Genomic DNA, 18,453 nt, shown 5'->3' with positions numbered 1-18,453 from the left:
GTACACATGTGCGGAGTCAGATTAGACTTGATCCAAGGTGATGAGTGTAAAACAATAACTCGTTTTAAGCAACTTTTGACGAGTCTGTTTTATTTCATGTTGATATGGTTACCCTGCCTTCGCCATGGAGTCTGCGCACTAGGTCTCAGACGCGCCATCATAAGTTGTTCTGACAACATCACTATTCTGTGCGGCGCTTATCCTACCACACAACATCGAATAAAAACATGGAAACTTCATAGATGATTTAAATCGCATACTTTAACCAAGTCTATACAGTCAGGCCGTGGTACGAGATGCCTTAATTAGCATAATCTCTAACAACAATTGAGGAAGATCTGTTTTCAGTCGAAATTATCGATTATTGAAAGAAAGCTCTAGAAGATGTGTTTCTCGCTGAACGTGTCGACAAGACACAACGACGCAATAGAAGGTCACCAGACAACTGAAACTAGCCAGGCGCGACTCCAAAAGTGCTCGCCTCCTTCATTTTTAGTGAACAAAAGTGAAATCCAGAGACTGGCAGTGTTTCCGTTAACGCAAAATCCTGCGTATTTTACGCAAAATTGTTCGGAAATACGCAAAAAAAATCATGACTGCGTAAACAAATACGCATTGAGAAATGCCGCCCAATGACATGACGTACTTGGCCCGCACTACATTGCCTGAACGTGGTTCAATGCAGGACAAAAATAGAACATATGCACCTGCTTGCAAGTGACATTTATCATGATATTGCAACATTTTAGACTTTAGCAGACCGCAGCACTTTATGCAACATTGTATTTCATCATCACAAAACGTCATGTCAATCAGTTCTGTACAGACAATGGCACTACAGATGCAAAAAATTCGAGAATCGATCGAGTCTACGTTGTTGGTAACACAATACAGTTAATGGTCATTACGTCGCATGTTTTTTTTTGGAAAGTGTTTACGGGTGACCATTTAGACTCTGTCGGGTTGCATTCTTGAGAGGTCCCGCTGGACTTTGAACAGTATCTGCTTTTTGGTGGCCCTTTGAAAACACTAATTTCGTAGTCAGAAGGTATTTTCTTTGAACATGAACTCATTGGGCTGCTCAACGATCATATACGGGACATGCATCACGGCATGGCAAACGTTTACCTAAACCTTTAAGCCCTCCAGGTTGTTGTTTTTTGTTAATAGAGCATGCGCATTACAGGAAACCCCCAAGTTCTACAGAAAAGACTGCCCAGCTCACTTCAGATACTGATTCCTACCGTACGCATTTTGAATACATTTTACGCAAATAAAAACTCAGTTGCGTAAAATCGTACGCAAGTTTTGAAATTGTAACGGAAACGCTGGACTGGTCACCTGGTAAGGGTTAGCCATGGTGTCCAATGGAAAAACGTACACTCTATCCCTTTGTGTGTTCCTGCTCGCGACGTCGCCATTTTTCAAACCAGGTAAGGATTCACTTGCATTTTTGAAATCCTATTTATATCTCTTCCGATGGCTTTTCGCTGGTGCCTCGACTAAATTGAGTCATACTTGTCAAGGTAAAACTTCTTTAGTACGGCACGGAAGCCTGTATCAGACATACATCATACTTGGGCTGTTTTGTCAGTGTAACTCACTGGGAATTTTGTGGTGTCACGGACAAAGTTATACGAATTAAGCAGTCGTACGACTAAGTCCCATGAATCTATACCTGTAGTCCCTTAACATCTGCTCTAAAACGCGTATGCTCAGTCGTCCACCAATCGACAGTTAGTATTTCAGATCCACTAGTCTCAAAAAAATTCATATATACCCATTGTGGTCAAGGTCTCTGTCAACAACTGCTATTGGTTCACTGCCGACAAGATGGAGAAAGGCAGAAAAATGGAGCTTGTGGTTGCTTCTATGGTTCATACGAGCGTGAGTGAAAGTTTCAAAAGTTCTGATTCCTGTCGTACCCCGCAGATTGTCTATAGGACTGTAGGAATTAATTGTCAGCGTTAATAATGTTTCGGTATCATGTGTAAACAGTGTTAGTGCGTGTCAGCTTATGCGCCAGTCAATGTAAACCCCACCCACCCCCCCCCCCCCCACCTCGGGGTTTAGTGGGGGATTTGGAAATTAGTCCTGTGAAATCTGCCAAAGGCCCCACCCCCTGGGCAAGACAATCCGGAAAATCCCCACCTAAACCAAGTAAATCCCCCACATACGGGGGTGGGGAATTTGTAAATTCCTACACACAACCACTCTTTGGAATTTTCATGTCGTAAACAACCTGCATCAATATAAAAAGTTCATGTTCAACTTTAGAACAATTTTTATCATTTAAAACAGGGTTTTGTGACATTTATGCTGTTCACAAATGTCTATCACAATCAACACAAATAGATCCAGGAAAATAACATACTTTTCGCATTTGTTTTTCAGCCACTTATACTGTGACCAGATAAAAGTGTTGAGGTGTCACTGTCACGTCACCTATTTTGGAGCAAAAATTAACAATATTTTCCAGTCTAGTTTGCTTGTATGTTGTCAGGCATAACATATTTCAGACTAGAACAAATGATTTAATTAGATCAAAACACCAGATGTATCACACAAGACATGTCGCCTCAATAAACTAATTAAAGCTGATGAACAAGATACATGATGTCCAATCTCACAAGTGCAGCTTTTTTGTCTTCTCTCTCTCATGCTACAAGCACAATGACACATTCTACATCAGTCATGCACTGATTTAAAACAAGCAGAGGAATGAAAATTCACAATGATCCGTGTTTATTCATCACAAAACACGGCAGAAAGATACTGTGTAAAACTCAACAGAACAGATGATCAGAATGATCACACTGATGAAACAGAACTGTTTCCCTAGCTATATGGGTCATCATGAATAAATTTGATAATACATTTAGCGGACATAAAAAGGAATCCCGTCGTGACCGAACATGTTTTCCAAATACACAAGCAATTTAAAGGGACAAAGTCAGCCATTTTCATGAATTTTGTTTGATGTGAGATACTACTTATATTGTTTGACATGCCGAAAGATACCGAAAGAATGGCTGACCATGCTATATTCGACCCCGGTTTTAGACACGATACATGCAAACCATCGCGAAAATGAATTAATGGTCATGACCATTAATTCGTTTTCGCGATGGTTTTACTTAAAAATAATTTGTATAAAACTGGGGTCGAATATATGTATGGTCACTCATTCATTCAGTATCTTTCAACATGTCAAACAAAATAAGTAGTATATCGCATCAAACAAAATTCATGAAAAATGGCTGACTTTGTCCCTTTAAGCTTTATCAAAAATAGAGTTGACCCGGAGGTCTTTTTAGTGCTGGACCATGTCGATGACGCATCATGAACATCCGAAATGTCACGCTCACGTGGGAAAATGTCGGAAATTTTGCGTATGGTATTTTCAGTTTTCCAAAAAATAAGAATACACGGCGGATGAAAATAATTTATTTAGTTATCGATATTTAAGCCATCAATCACAAATATACTGTCATACACACCTCTGAATATTGCTGCATCGCGTTCATGAATAGCCAGTTGAAAACTGCTTACCGGCCCACATGGCCTTGACAGCCACCTTTCGCCATGCTACCGCTCTGAACAACAACATACCATTACCAGGGCCTGAAAATTTCTGTTTTTTCCCACTGGTCCCAGGACCAGTGACCTGTTTTTTTTCACTGGTCCAAAGGTAAAATCCACTGGTCCTCAAAAATTTGCATAACAATACAAGAATGATTCATTTCTCATGCTCATGTCATATATGCATTTCTATCAGCTTTGCTTGGGATTTACATACAGCATAAACTGCCAATCTTTTTAATACAGACACACTGCATAAACATTTACTTGGTAGTTTTCTCAAGTTCTTGTACACACACTTGACATGTTTTTTATACTATTGCTATAAAGTTCACTTCATTTTTATAATTGCCCAGCGGTTGATTCTTTTCCATTTAAATTGTAAAAATAGGTTGAAAACACCAAATATCTGAGAGGGAATTCTTTTACTTTGATAGCAATAGCAAATTGCCATAATGCTGTTTTGACAAGCTAGGCGGTTCTTGTTAAGGTCAACTACAATCGAGCTAGGGATCTTGACTATATAAGGAATTCAGCATGGTGACCTTCTAAATTCAGAAGCTTGCTTGCCACGGACGATCGGAAAGTTGTAATGAGGCTCCTTCCAGAGAATTTTACTGCAAAATACTACTTTGATAGACAGAGATATAATATTTTCACACAATTTTGGGGTTGCTGATATTTTTAGCTGAGGCTATGGTCTGGTTTTTACCACATTAAATTTTACATGTAAAATGAGTACGTGGCCCGTCATTTGATTTTTGCAGTGCAGTGGCTAGTGGACGCACATCGCCTGGCTCATAACATGAATCGCAAAGCGGCAAACTGTAATTGAGTAACTGATTTTCCTTTATGTTATGTTAAGTTTATGTTGTGATGAAAGAAATAGACTAAATTTTAAATGTTTGATTGACTTAAAGACGCGATAATTATTGTAATTTTGTAGCTAAAAGACGTAGTCTCTCAATGGAATGGGCTCTTGGTTTTAGTGTAACTGGCTTTAGTGCGTCTCTGCTACCTCCATGGTTTCAGTAACTTCGGTATTTTGGGGGGACGTAGTTTCTAATTTTTCGTCAAAAGACACTAGAACACAATCTGGGAAAAGCACTGGACATTCCCTTGCAAAATAAATTGTCTCCTTTTTGTATTGGTCTGCGGACTTTTTAGGGGTAATTATACTGGTTCGGATAAAAAATCACTGGTCCGGGACCTCAGGTAATTTTCAGGCCCTGCATACGTGCGCACGCGTAGTTATTTACGAACATCTTCTGGGCCTGTGTCCGTCAAAGAAATAGGGGGATCAAAATGAGGCAATTGCCCCACCCCCTCGGGCACACTTTCATGGCACACACGGTCTAATCCCCCACATTTTTCCCGTATCGCCCGAGGTTGGGGGTGGGGTTTTACATTGACTGGCGCATTACGGTAAGGACATTCGACACTCGTTTTCTAAACAGGTAATGGTGTATAATATTCAAATTGTACTGATGCATACCTCACCTCTAAAACTGAATAAGAAAATACCAGTCCCATTGCTAGCTGAAAGTTTTGGATGTTTCGAAAATTCTCAAATTAGACTATACCTAGTCCGTACTTGCGGCCATTTTGAATTTCCAAGTGTACTGATCGATGATCCGAATGCGTAATACGGTATTGTGTGAATGGCTCCAGGTTTATTTTCCAGAGTGTTTCAGCAACACCAGCTAAATTAAGTTCCTCTAGCTCCAACGTTTGATGTATTTTACAGGTTCATCTTGCCCTGTTTTATTTTTATTTTTATTTTTTATTTTTATTTTTTTTCAAATTACTGTGCCATCAAAAGTGACAGCCATTGCTCCCTTAAACGTGAAAATACTAGTAACGTTTTATCGGCGAAATTTGTGGATATTTATAGTGGATGTCCATGAAGCATTGTGGTATCGTTAGTTTTTCTAACCCATTGCTCGACATGACGATTTCTGCAGAAGGACTGTCTTGTTGTTACAATCCTGAGATCAGATGTTGCACAAATCAAACTGACATCTCATGGTCCAGGATGAAAATTAAGCTTATATTTTTATACAGCTATCATAAGTATACACAAGGTACATTAAGTAATAGAATGAGAATGAAAAGTGTTCATATACTGTTTGTTCTCGACTTCATTTTCAGAAATTTGTCACGGTGAGTTCCTAGTTCCAACACCTCCCAATTCAAATGCTTTCCACTGAACATGCTGAAAGGAGCACTTCTTTAATTCATGTTGTCTTTTTCTTCCCCGTCCAGTTTCTTCAACCACATGTGCCATTAATCAAGCTCACCCGGCCACTGACCCAGGAAACTCGCATGTTTGTCCCGACAATCTCCCAGACGGAACCCCAAACGATTTCAATAACTGCTGTTGGAATGACAGACCAGATGCCGACGGCAATTATCACTCCTGTTGCCAGGACGACTCCGCCAGAGCCGCAGCACAGTGAGTAAATGACATACTTTAAGCTGTGAGGGCGCTCTGAGTTAGACTTGCAACAAGATCATTAAAGTGGCTGTCCGATAGTCTCGAGAACTAAGAGGTGACAGGACACAAAAGCAAAAAAATATAATGATACATCATAATAAAATAATTTCCTTGTAATTTTTCTCTTGTTTGTGACATTCTTATCCTATTAGCTAGTGTACACTGAGGAAAACAACACCGTCTCTGCAGCTTTGGATACAAAGACTTTACGATGTTCTCATAAATCATCAAGCTTTTTTCCTCTACCCCCCCCCCCCAGCAGATATTGTGTCATTAATGTACTGACAACTACCTGCACTGCGAGTAGCCATCATCCTTCATTTGTCAAATATCTCATTAAAATAGACCGCTTTGTAGGCATAATGTCAGCAATAGTACTGTCAATTACGCGAAAACAAAATATTGGTTTTCCAGTTGTAAGAACCACCAAATATATGCTATAAAGGAACAAAAAGCCTTGCTTTTTCAGCTGCTTTGTTCATTTTGCACAGTTACATAAATGTCAGTTTATGCTGTCAACATTACCACATCCAGCATACAATATACCCGTGACCGAAAACAAAAAGTCCATCAGATAATCTTGGTGACAGTTTATATGTATGTGTCCGTGTAACGAACACCATGAAATCACGTTCACAAGCGAGTGGTTTCACTTTCAACAGAATGAACATGTTGGTGGTTGTTATGGTACCAATCGGTTCAGTGCTTGGTGTTCTCTTCGCATTGGTTGTGGTGTGGACCTACTGCCGCGATGACACGGTGAAGTTCCTCAAACCGATCAGAAAGAGGTTGCGTCGATGGTGGGACATCTTCAACGACGCTATATGTTTCTGCACTTGTTGTCCAAAGTAAGTTTGACAGCTATACAGTTCTTAAAGCAGTACGCGCATTGAATTAAAACACTTGAACTTTTGCACAAAATTCCCTTAAGAGAACATCCAAATACCCCGTTTCGAAATCAAGTATAACGATACAGGGTAACTGTTCGAAAATTTGTACCAGAGAAACAAATTATTTATTATTTACCGATACTCCACCATATCCCCCCCCCTCTCTCTCTCTCTCTCTCTCTCTCTCTCTCTCTCTCTCTCTCTCTCTCTCTCTCTCTCTCTCTCTCTCTCTCTCAGCGCCAATGCTGTCATCATGTCCCCATTTTCACACCCATAGCGTCTCCTCCCGTTTTATTGTTTTGCATCTAACCCTAAATATTTTCCGTGTCCTTTTTATGAATTTCCAGAAAGTGTCGTCGAAATATGAAGAAAGACGACGTTCCGACCCAGACCCAACCCGATGTACTGGATCCCACACAAGAAGCAATTGACCCCTTCTGGATGTGATCGACCAATCGATCTATAACTTTACATGGCATGGTGGCCATGCACGAACATAACCATTGTTGTAGACTGTCATGGCAATAAATTCAGCAATAGACGGAAATATTAGATTGCTAGCTAATATTTTACTTTCAAGCTATCATTTACTATCGTAAACTTATTTTAAGTTGACAACAACATAAACTAGGAAAAAAAAACTGTATATAGATGCTGCCGTTGACATTTGACGTTATTGGCAAAACTTTCAGATTTTTTTAAAGAAAAACGAAGATCAAAGCATGGATTTTTTTAAAAAATTCACTCGTCTGCTGACATGAAAGTTTGTTCCAGTTGGTGTATTGCTATAATACTTTTGAATCTCGAAACTTATTTAAGTGCGTTTCTAGAAAAAAGTAGATATTTTTCTTCGCCAAGGAGTGTTGAGTGGTACTGTGTCTGAATTTCCACATTTACTGGAACAAAGGATCAAGCTAGCAAATACGACTGCCCTCCGGGAAAGCGTGGCACCCAGCATGCACCATTCGGTGTTAACCCGATCGGTTATTTGATCTGCAACAAAAACTCTAACTCAGCAAAGACTGTCAAAGGGTATGGGACTTTTTAATTAGAGTTTTTAAATCTGATATATATGTCTAAGTGACTTATTTCATTGAACTAAATATTCTTGAAAATTGCGTTTGGCTCCCATATTTTCAGTCGACTACAATTGTAAAGTAGGTTAATGATGTCTAGACCAATTAAGAACCCCAAATGAACATATTTGGTTTATTTGCATCAATTGTAAGTAGTTTCACTGTCAGGCAAAATAGTCCATATCTTACATGTAGTACATTGGAATTGCTAGCTGACGTTGATGAGTTTAACCATGACATGATCTATGGTGTGTCTTTTGAGTTGCTATATAATATTAACCCTTTGCACCCTGACCCCCTGGTACTCTATGACGTCATCGGATATTTATGTCTGAGCCGGGTTCAAAGGGTTAAACGTGTTTGGATAATTGTGTACTATGACCACAAGTTTTTCTCGGGAAGGTTTAGCTTGTAAATTTGCAAAGCGTCTTAGACGCATTATACGTGAGACCTCTGTATAGCTTCTCACCAAAATATCCCGTTTGTAACTCTAACTTTATCAAGGAGCGTTCAGATATTCTGAGTCAGCGTCGGCGGGCAAAAGCAGAGGAAGATAATATAAAATGAAACACTGCAACTGAAGGGTAATATTTTTTCAGATGGAACAGAAGGTAGGGGTCACTTGGTTTTCAAACATTCCATCAGTCGAAAAGTCTTTATTCAATGTACAAAACTATACACAGGGAAGTAGAGGGGATTCTCAGCATATTTCCGTTCTCTTTCGTTTTCTTACGTACGTAATTACGCACGTACGTACGTATGTACACGTATGTATGTATGTATGTATGTATGTATGTATGTATGTATGTATGTATGTATGTATGTATGTATGTATGTATGTATGTATGTATGTATGTATGTATGTATGTATGTATGTATGTATGTATGTATGTATGTATGTATGTACATACGTACGTACGTATGTATGTATGTGTCTGTCTATGCGTCTTTTATCTGTTTTCTATCTTTCTTCAGTATATGTGATAGATACGCGCATGTTAATTTGTTTGCTTGCATTTGCTTATTAGGAAATTGGTTTAAAGGTAAGATTGATACGCCAGTAGTTGTCAACAATATTTCACAACAATTAAATGAAAGTATAAGATATTTTAATAATCATATGAGTTGATAGAAAACGTTTGTTACCGTAATGTCGTGTGTGACTCTGTTACTTGTGAGTAGTAAACGTTGACCTGGCATTGTTTTGCAACAACGATATTCTCTGAGGATAGATAGACTACAATATTTGAAAGAAGAGAGAACAGTAGTACTTTCCCCACAAGAATTAGCGTCACTACTTTGTGCATCTGTCGAAAGGAGATATTGACCCGTTTTCAGGCAGTGTTTTTATCTCAACTTCCTTTGCCAGAGTTTGGAATCTTCCGCTTTTGCCATGAGTAACATTGCTCCAATTCCAAAAAATACAGTCATGAATAAATTACAGTGCGCGTGTAAAATCACCTGAGTTCTGTAAATAGGTGTTACCCGTTGGACCAGATTATCATTATAGCGCAAAATCGTAGATAATCCAGCGGCTCTTCGGAATTAAGGTTGAACGAACCAGTATAACATCTGAATGCCCTCGTTTTTCGCTTTTGGAAATAATAGGCGACAATCTGGATTGAACACGACCGTTTGGTTACAGAATATCTGTGCGGTTGACGTGATCTAGATCACTTGCCCTCTTTTCTTCCTATTTAGAGAGAGAGAGAGAGAGAGAGAGAGAGAGAGAGAGAGAGAGAGAGAGAGAGAGCTGATACGAACAGCTTTCAACTTTTCCCCTTCGAAATGTTGATGTTTCTTTAAATATCGTAAAGTTGGATGTTTATGAAAAAGAAACCCCATAAGCGCCTTTCAACTTCTCTTCATTTCTCTCTTCGTTTGCATGTGTTGATAACCTGCGATGTATCGCCCAGCGCCTGTAACCTCCAGGTGAAGTGCTAGCGCCCTCAGGAGGTTAGCTCGAAAGATGCCCTTTGCGCGAAATAAGTAGGCAAGTTTAGGTCAAGCGAATGATTGTGTTGTGGATTATTCTTACCACGAACAATGCATTGACTTGTATTATCTTAGTCAATTACAAATTCATAGTTTGTGCAGAAAAAAATCACCTTATAGAAACTCCCATCAGTAATTTCCAAAATGAGGAGATATTGTCGGCAATTTTGTAAAGCGATTTTCGCTGAAATCAGAGTTGAAATCTAGCGTGCATGCTTTTTTACATTGTTATCTGCCTCTCTGGTTGACATTGGTATGATATCTTTGCTGACCCGTCCCTTCACTTCATAAAATACTTATTGCAGGATTTCCCTTCAATCTTTTCAGTCCACTTTCCGACACGAAATGTTAATTTTAAATGGCTTCATTGTTATCTCTTTTATGTGCAAAAATAAATATTAGTTAAAAAAAATTCGATTACAATTTTGAGACTACGCATGCAAGAACGATGAAAACACAATTTAATTGGGGACTGCTCATGTTATACGATGAACACTGGAAAATACATCAGCGACTCAAACTACAAGCTGCAACAACAGCTGCGCATGCATGCAACAGTGACTAAAATTTGTCGGAATTCTTGGCAGCAGTGTCCTACGTTGCGCACATGCGGCTATATTTAGTAACAAACCAACAACCATGAAAAGACCAATTCCGAGTCTAATAGTCTTTCCACATTCTTCACAGAAATGTCAGTTTGCTAATTATTTGCTTTGTCAGCACAGTTTGTACAAGTACGTGTAGTCAGTCGGCATATTGCAGACAAAGCAAATTCCATCAGCAGTTGAATATCAACTATAATACACAACTAATACATGTGTTGACGATCCAACTAATTGGCACTGCAACATTTTATAGGGAAAAATATTCTAGTTTGTCACAACAGAAATTCTAAAAATCATCAAAACAAAGGGTTTGTGCGATACTTAACCATGAAAACTAAGCAAAATGCAAAAAACTATGCATCTACTGAGTGATATTAGTGCTACATGGATGATTATGATGATCGTGGTGGTGTTATCGTGGTAATCCTGCTGAAGATGATGATTGTGTTGATGTTTATGGCAGCGTAGCAGTTGCAGAGAGTGATTCACTACTTGTTTGTTGGTTTTTTGTTCACTTATTTCTGTGACATCGATAATGACTAATCCATAACATCCTTAATTACAGTGATAGAAAGTGCTTCAGTACTTTTTTCTAATTTAAATTTTGTTCACTGACGCATGTCCTGTTCATTGTTTTTTTTCCATATGGAATTTCAATACAAAAACTGTGTTCGGTGCAATATGAGGTAAGGACTTCACAAAAGGATTATTTTATTGTTATAACAAACCAGCACAATTTTCCTTTACTAAAGCTATTTTTTCATGTCTTGTACTTTGAAAAGTCATGCTAATATATATTGTGTTTTTGAACTGTTATACAGAGGACGTTTTTGACAGTACAAGTACAGTCAAAAGTCAATGCCTTATTTATACATTCTTGTAGCCATTTCATAATTTCTCTATAAACATGTACATAAAAGTTCCTGCTTTTGTGGATTCACATTTCAGCGCAGCGTTTCGAGGTATGGAACGATCTTTTCCATATCCTCGCACAAATTGATGACCCTCCCCCTGATTCGCGCAGGAAACAAAATGCTCCCGGCCCTCCCCTAAAACGTTGCATGAAAAATGCCCCTCCCATCGCGCCAGCCCTCCCTTCTATGTTCATTCTGTGCAAAACCTAAGTTGTACAACATTGGATTTTTAAAACCTGAAAATGCCACAATTTGGGGGACTTCTGCACACAAGTTAATGAAATCGTTACGGAGATCAAGGGTGATCCATGAAAATGCAATGTAGTGCGACGAGCCCAAACCAGCCAAACTGACACAAGTATATAGAGTTTCATAGTGTGGACTATGAAATTATATTGTATATCTTATATGTAAATAGTCAATAAATGCACTATAGACTCACATATATACAGTCTGACGTGATAAAATTAAGGTGGAATGCAACTCTGCACAGATATTCGGACTCTCAAATTTTTAGAATACATTTTTGGTCCACCACTTGTGCGGGTTCATTTTGAAGCTCACTTTGTAAATAAATTTTCACCATCTTATTTTTGTGAAAATCGAATATTTTCTTTTCTCAGATGGATTTAACACAAGGCTGGTGGCTACTGAGAATTTCGGCTATCGGTAAATATTGTGAATTTGAATGATGACCCCTTATTTTTACTCTTAATTTCCAAAGATAGTGGTTTAGCGTCCTTTGAGTAAAGTTTGGGCAGAAGTTCAAGTCTTTCAATTTCGAGGCAGAAACTACCATTAACATGCAATAACATAAACTGAATGTAAACGGGAGTCTTTATCAAACATAAATCACACATTCTCGTCTCTGGCTAAATATCGGCGGGAATGTATTTAGACGAACTTTCCTTTCAACTGCTTTGAAAGGGTCGGGTTGCCATGACATTTTGCGATGAGGATCACTTGTATCTAAAAGAAGAAAAAAATCAATAGCGATATAAGACAAACGGACTTACGATTCTACGCCAGGCTGTCTAATAAATATTCCTAAATTTACATCGTGAATGTCTCACGCAGTTTTCAATTTGGATATTATGAACAAATATAATTCTGGAAATAGTTCTTAGGCATAAAGCTTGATGTTACAAGCGTTTCGTTTTTATGGCGTTTGGAATCATCAACGGAACTACCAGATCGCGAACTTACCTGAGCCACCGTCCCTCCACCCACGGACGGTGCCTGAGCAAGCCTTACAAAAATCAAGTCATTCATGTACATATGCCTTGTATTCAAGTTGATACTAAAATGCTGTACTTTAAAGCGCCGGTAGATTGACTTCCCATGGACCCTGAAATCAATGCTTTTAGTAAACAGTATGTGCCGTGTAAGCATCGGTATAAAATCGTTTAGTGGTATTTCAGATTTTCCCGAAGACTTCCGTACCGGTTTGAATAATAGCTTTTAGAGCAAACATTTTACAGTTTGTTTGTTTGGGTTTTTTTTTTGGCGAGAACAGAAAATGGCTCAGTCGATAATACATCTCCAGTTTTGATTTCATGAAGCTTCACTTTTCTCCAGCTCGTTGGCGACTTGGCAAATGTAATTTGGGGATTATACCTTGGAGAATCCCCAAATTAAGGTGTGCGCTAAAAATTATGGAAACTGTTTTGTCTGATCGGTGTAATAATGGATAGCACAATGACATGAGGAAACCGTATTTAGAAGATAAATTAATGAAAATGATGACAAAAATACAGTAACTGGAAATGTGACATAATATTTCAGTGATTATAACAACTTCAAGTGCTTATGCCAAACACAAAGCTTCGGTCATTTTTGAAAGGGTGCGGCTTCTGTATTTAAATAATTCTCTTGAAACTTCAGTATCACTTAACAAGTGCATTGACACAACAACGATACGATGCTACTGACACCGATCCCTCCCTGTTCGTAGAGTTGTATGAGTTGGGGTGGTGGTAGGGTGGGGGTAATGTCGGGGTAATGTTTTTTATGAAAGAATTAATGTAATCACAACTAATCACACAAAAGCAGAAACGCGACGGTAACCCTGGTAACCGCGTGAAACACGTAGCTAGATCGAAGGTTACATTATCAATACGTTGAAGTGTAGCCAGATGTCAGTGTGAACGCTGTTTAAGAGAAAAGTTTATCGTCTGAAAATAATTTTGGACGTTATCCTCGCAACCCCAATGAAATCCATGACAATAAAAGGTTTTTAAAGACAGTAGGTTGCGTATGATATAATTGCGCTGTCAACCCCCTTTAAATTTTGAAAATATCTGCTTCAGTATACAAGATGGCACCCGACAACGCAGTGAACGCGTAAGTCTGATAAAGTTTACTGCATCGGGCATGTGACGGGTTTCAGGTTTATAAATATTGTGTGTAGCTATACCCTACTTATCGATCTGTTCAAGAAATTAATTTCGACTACGAATAAATACACTTGAAGCGATAACAGCGTACCGCGAACACGAACAGGCTGTGGTGACAAGGGGATTACTAAGTATTTCGACGTACGGCGGTTTTAAGATTGAGAAACTTTGCAAGTACAGAAAAAATAAATAATGGAGCAGCGCATGCATGAGAAAGGAGGAAGTAGAACTGTCGACAGTCCCTCGTGCCTTCTTTGAATAAACTGCCGGTGTGGCCAGTGTCGTGGTATATCGGTACGCATTCAGTGCTTTCATCCATAGCCGCAGTCTCGAGTGCCGCCTCAACTGTCGCGCCGCTTCCAAGCCAAGTTAACCAAACGGCACAGGGCCACGAAACTCTAGGTAGACAGTGACATGAACAGACCGAAGCAGTTTATTCTGCCTTTTGATTCTGTCATGCCCTATTTGTTGCCAAATTATCTCATCTTTGAATTATTTAGCATCGAAGTAATGTAGTTCGATACGGTTGAGGCGGTATCTTGCCTGGTGCTGCTCGACACATGGGCACACCAGGCGTTGAGGGCAAATTACGAGACTGTGTATTCATGTGGAATTTTCAGAAGAAAAAAAAATCACCCCTGACTTAGAAACCTCCTGACAATAGAAAATTAACGCTACCTAAACAATATATAACATTCCTACGGCAAAGTTGAAAACGGTATTAAAAATGTTTGACAAGAGCCCTGACGAAGACAGAGACACTGAATGAAAACTGGGACTAAAACGCCTCTTCGCACTCACAGTTGCTGTAAAGCTGTCCTTAGATGATCTCAACACGTACGGTAAGTTTTTTATCGGAGATGTTAACGGGTCACCGGGTCTCCACCATTAGCCTTGATCAAACAGCATGCCCAGGGGAACCGTAAGCCCGTCTTCGTGCGCGCTGATGTCCGATAACGAGGCCAAGCGTCCAATTAATAGATTGCCACAGTTCAGAGCGATACAGAGACAGATGTCGGAGAAAAAAATATGGCACTGTTACTCACTGCTCTGGAATTAGAAACTGCTAAGGAAAGTAGAATGGGATTAGAGTAGTAAACCTGACGGCGTTTACCGTTAAAATGTCACTAGAAAAACGTATTAAGCTATGTCCCTACAAAGATTAACACAGAAGTGAAACGTGTAGCAGTGTCAAGACTGCGATGAAGATTTCAGTTATTTATAAGTCTAGCCCCTAGGAGAGTAATATGTGTTTTTCAAAATTATCTTGAATGTCAAAAGATCTCGGTGATGGAGATATTTGTGCTTTAGACTAACCGCTTGCAAGTTTTTCAAGGTTATCTCTTCATATCGCGACTTGAACACATGCTCTTGTATGTGACTGGTTAATCCTGTTGACAATGTTTTGGCCTTTTCACGATCGTGTTGTCTATCTGGTGATGTCTCTAAGAGATTTCCGAAACCGCCACAGGTGAACTTTTCAACATTTTCCGAGCATTTAGCTAGTCAGTCACGTTCAAAACAAATGTGAAAGGTCGAAGGAGGATAAGAGGCTGTCAGTCTATGAGCACGGATACCAGTGACAAGTCGTGCGAGTAGATGTTTTGGTGTGGAGGATAGAATGCCATACTCATGTTTGGAGGATGGTGAGTTCGAGACCTTGTCGTTGACCAAGGTATCGTACTCACCGTCGGAAACATGGTATTATGCCCATGAGCAAGACACCTTTATTCCTCACTGCTACACTGGTACATGGTCGATGGGCACCTTACCCTATACAAGAGCTTTTCGTTGAATGATGTATACCAAAAAAGTGTACTGGAATTGAAAGAAAAAGAGTGGGATTCTGCTAAAAAAAACCCTCTAGCCTCCATGAAACGCTCATATCAAACACTGTATGTGTTTGGTTCAAATTCGCAGTCTGACACATCTTTCGAGAGAACGAGACGTCTCGTTACTCAACTTGAAATATATTTTACAACTTTGAAACACCAACCTTGGCGTCTTTATGCTGTAATTTGTTAGTACGAAAGGTAAAAAAATGCGTTGAATATAAAGTGTCACCTCTCTTTGATAATAATCGCAAATTGGAGCAAAAAACGTTTGCTTTATAAGTGTATGTATGTTTTGTCACAGCAAAAATATTGACAGTGATACTGGCGCTCTGTACGGTCATTTTCCACCGAGATCTAAAAACTATTGCTCGTTCAAGTGCATCTATCCGTCTAGGCCAAATAAAGTGAAACAAAAATAAAAAAATATTGGGCGCCTGTTGTTTGGGTTCACAAAATATTACTAAAAAATCAAAATTTGGACAAGTGCCGTCCTTCATTAGGTATTCTGAGGGAATTTTAGAGGACATGTTATATTTTTTTTAAACTGTTCACGACGTTTTTTAGATCAGAGTGCAGAAATAATTTGAAGGTCTCTGAAATCTCAAAGGGCATGTTCTTTAAAGTAAAGATAGACTATACTCGCCGACTCTTATTTGTGGAGTGGATTGATAATTCATACGACAACTTCTCAGATTTCAGTGGCGTTTGATGACCTTCGGAGAAGCCTAATCTTTTACAATCTTGCCGTACTCTGCCGCCCGGCACGCCACTCGGCGAGTGAACGTCACCCGAATCTTGAGTCGCCCCCGGACTCATCATCGTGCGTCCTCTGTCACGCAACTTGACACACTCTTATCTTCTCACGTAGAATACGCTGTCGTATGCTGCTGATGGCAGCAACAATTAATCCATGATGGTGACTTTAATCCCTTGATATCGAGTTCATAGTCATAGCCTGATGAAATGAAATATTTAATACCGGGGAAAAAATTGAGAAAGCTTTGTAGAAGTGTGGACTAAAGACACTGTCAGCTTTCCTGAACGGCTTCACAGTAATATTTCCATGTTTTAGGACTGTGTACCCACTCAATATTCGATGTCGTGGTAATTTCCGTTCGTGCCAAAATTTGTCGAAACAAGGTATAGGGATGTGAGATATTCAAAGTACTTTTTCTTATCGCATTTTATCTTCGAGAAATGTCTACCTTTGACCTCTATAAGCAGTAATGGTTGCCGTAATTAACTTTGAATAATTGCATTCTTAATTGTTTTTTCTAATGACTTGACTAATGAAGCTTAATTTTCTGACCTATTGATTAGATTTGATGAAATTTTGATCGATATTGAAGATGTCTACCACGCGAGGGATTGCCCTAATTAAGGTTGCGCTAACGTTGGCTCCCAGTTTGTATTCTTTGATTAGGCAATCATCCTGAAGTGCTACTGTAATTAAATGAACCTGTGAAAGCGACATATTTTAGTAGTTCGCATATGTAATATAATTTGCATAACTAGTTTATACCTTTTCTCTGAACCGCTCTGACACAGATGTGCCCATCGCTGCGTCGCGTTAAAATGGTGAACTCACTTTACATAAGACGGTTGCAAATCAATTACATCAATTGATTAGTTACCGAAAAATTAAGATTATATTGAGAGTTCCACCGTTTCCTCCGAGTGTCCTTGTTAATTCCCAAGTAACTACTAAACGTGCGGAACTTTTAATCAACTTGTCCCGTGAGATGATTGTATTCAGTGACCCTGTGCTTTATCCTTGACTTGACTTATGGTTGTTCGCGCCTCGTTAAACTTTTGCCCAAACTTTCGTAAAGGAATCTTTAAACCATTCTCTTTCGAAATCAAGAATAAAAATTTTGGATCACCGAGCAAATTTTGGTACTATAGAGAAAGTAACAAATAAATTACCCGATGTTTACCGATACTTGATATTCTAAACGGCCACCATTCGAGGCTGAGCCTCACGCGGAGAAGTACAATTTTCGATATTTACAAAAAAATAACAACAATAACATTTACGAACAATCGGTCTTTTCTGAGGTTAGGAGCGACAAGAATTTATGGAAGAAGAGTTCAAGGAAAAGAAGAAGAAAAACAATTCGAACGAAACAATAGGGGCCCTCGCCCAGTTGGTTTAGGTCCGCAAAGAAATATGCTTTGAAGTATGAGCGGAACTATTACATGTTGAAGTGAGAACGTTTTTCCTGATGATTGCAATTGATATGTGCCCCAAATAACGCTGAATGTGAAAGCTGTTAAAAGTTACGCGTCCTCCGATGCAAAGTTTTGCAAAATCCCATAACATCAAGTTTAAATGATATCAGAAGAAATAGCAAAGAGTGTTCGCTAGGACTTGTAAACGTAAGTCAACAGAACATATTGTTCTAATATTATAGAATGTTAACAAAAACAAAAACAACAGCAGCAACAACAACAACAACAACAACAACAACAACAACAATAATAATAATAATAATAATAATAATAATAATAATAATAATAATAAAAAGCTTGACTTATTTCCCGCTTCGTGTCAAACGCGTCAAACCTCTCTTTGACTTGTTCATCACTGTCAATCAATTAATCAACCAATCAAGGTGTCAACATAAATGATAGTCAATGCACCAGCTTGTCAAAGGACGCAA

The 18,453-nt window shown here is 38.9% G+C and overlaps 1 protein-coding gene across 1 annotated transcript; it reads left to right on the top strand.

Annotated features, from left to right (window-relative positions):
• Window positions 1-300: 300 nt before the first annotated feature.
• On the top strand, window positions 301-8,297 carry LOC139140337 (uncharacterized). The gene is made up of 5 exons (XM_070709500.1): window positions 301-523; window positions 1,338-1,433; window positions 5,848-6,037; window positions 6,742-6,927; window positions 7,317-8,297. The coding sequence occupies exons 2-5, from the start codon at window positions 1,358-1,360 to the stop codon at window positions 7,414-7,416; spliced, it is 552 nt and encodes a 183-aa protein (XP_070565601.1). The 5' UTR covers window positions 301-523; window positions 1,338-1,357; the 3' UTR covers window positions 7,417-8,297.
• Window positions 8,298-18,453: the final 10,156 nt, after the last annotated feature.

Source organism: Ptychodera flava, chromosome 9 (assembly GCF_041260155.1).
Source record: "Ptychodera flava strain L36383 chromosome 9, AS_Pfla_20210202, whole genome shotgun sequence".
Classification (NCBI taxonomy): domain Eukaryota; kingdom Metazoa; phylum Hemichordata; class Enteropneusta; family Ptychoderidae; genus Ptychodera; species Ptychodera flava.
This window is presented reverse-complemented; position numbering and strand designations above follow the sequence as displayed.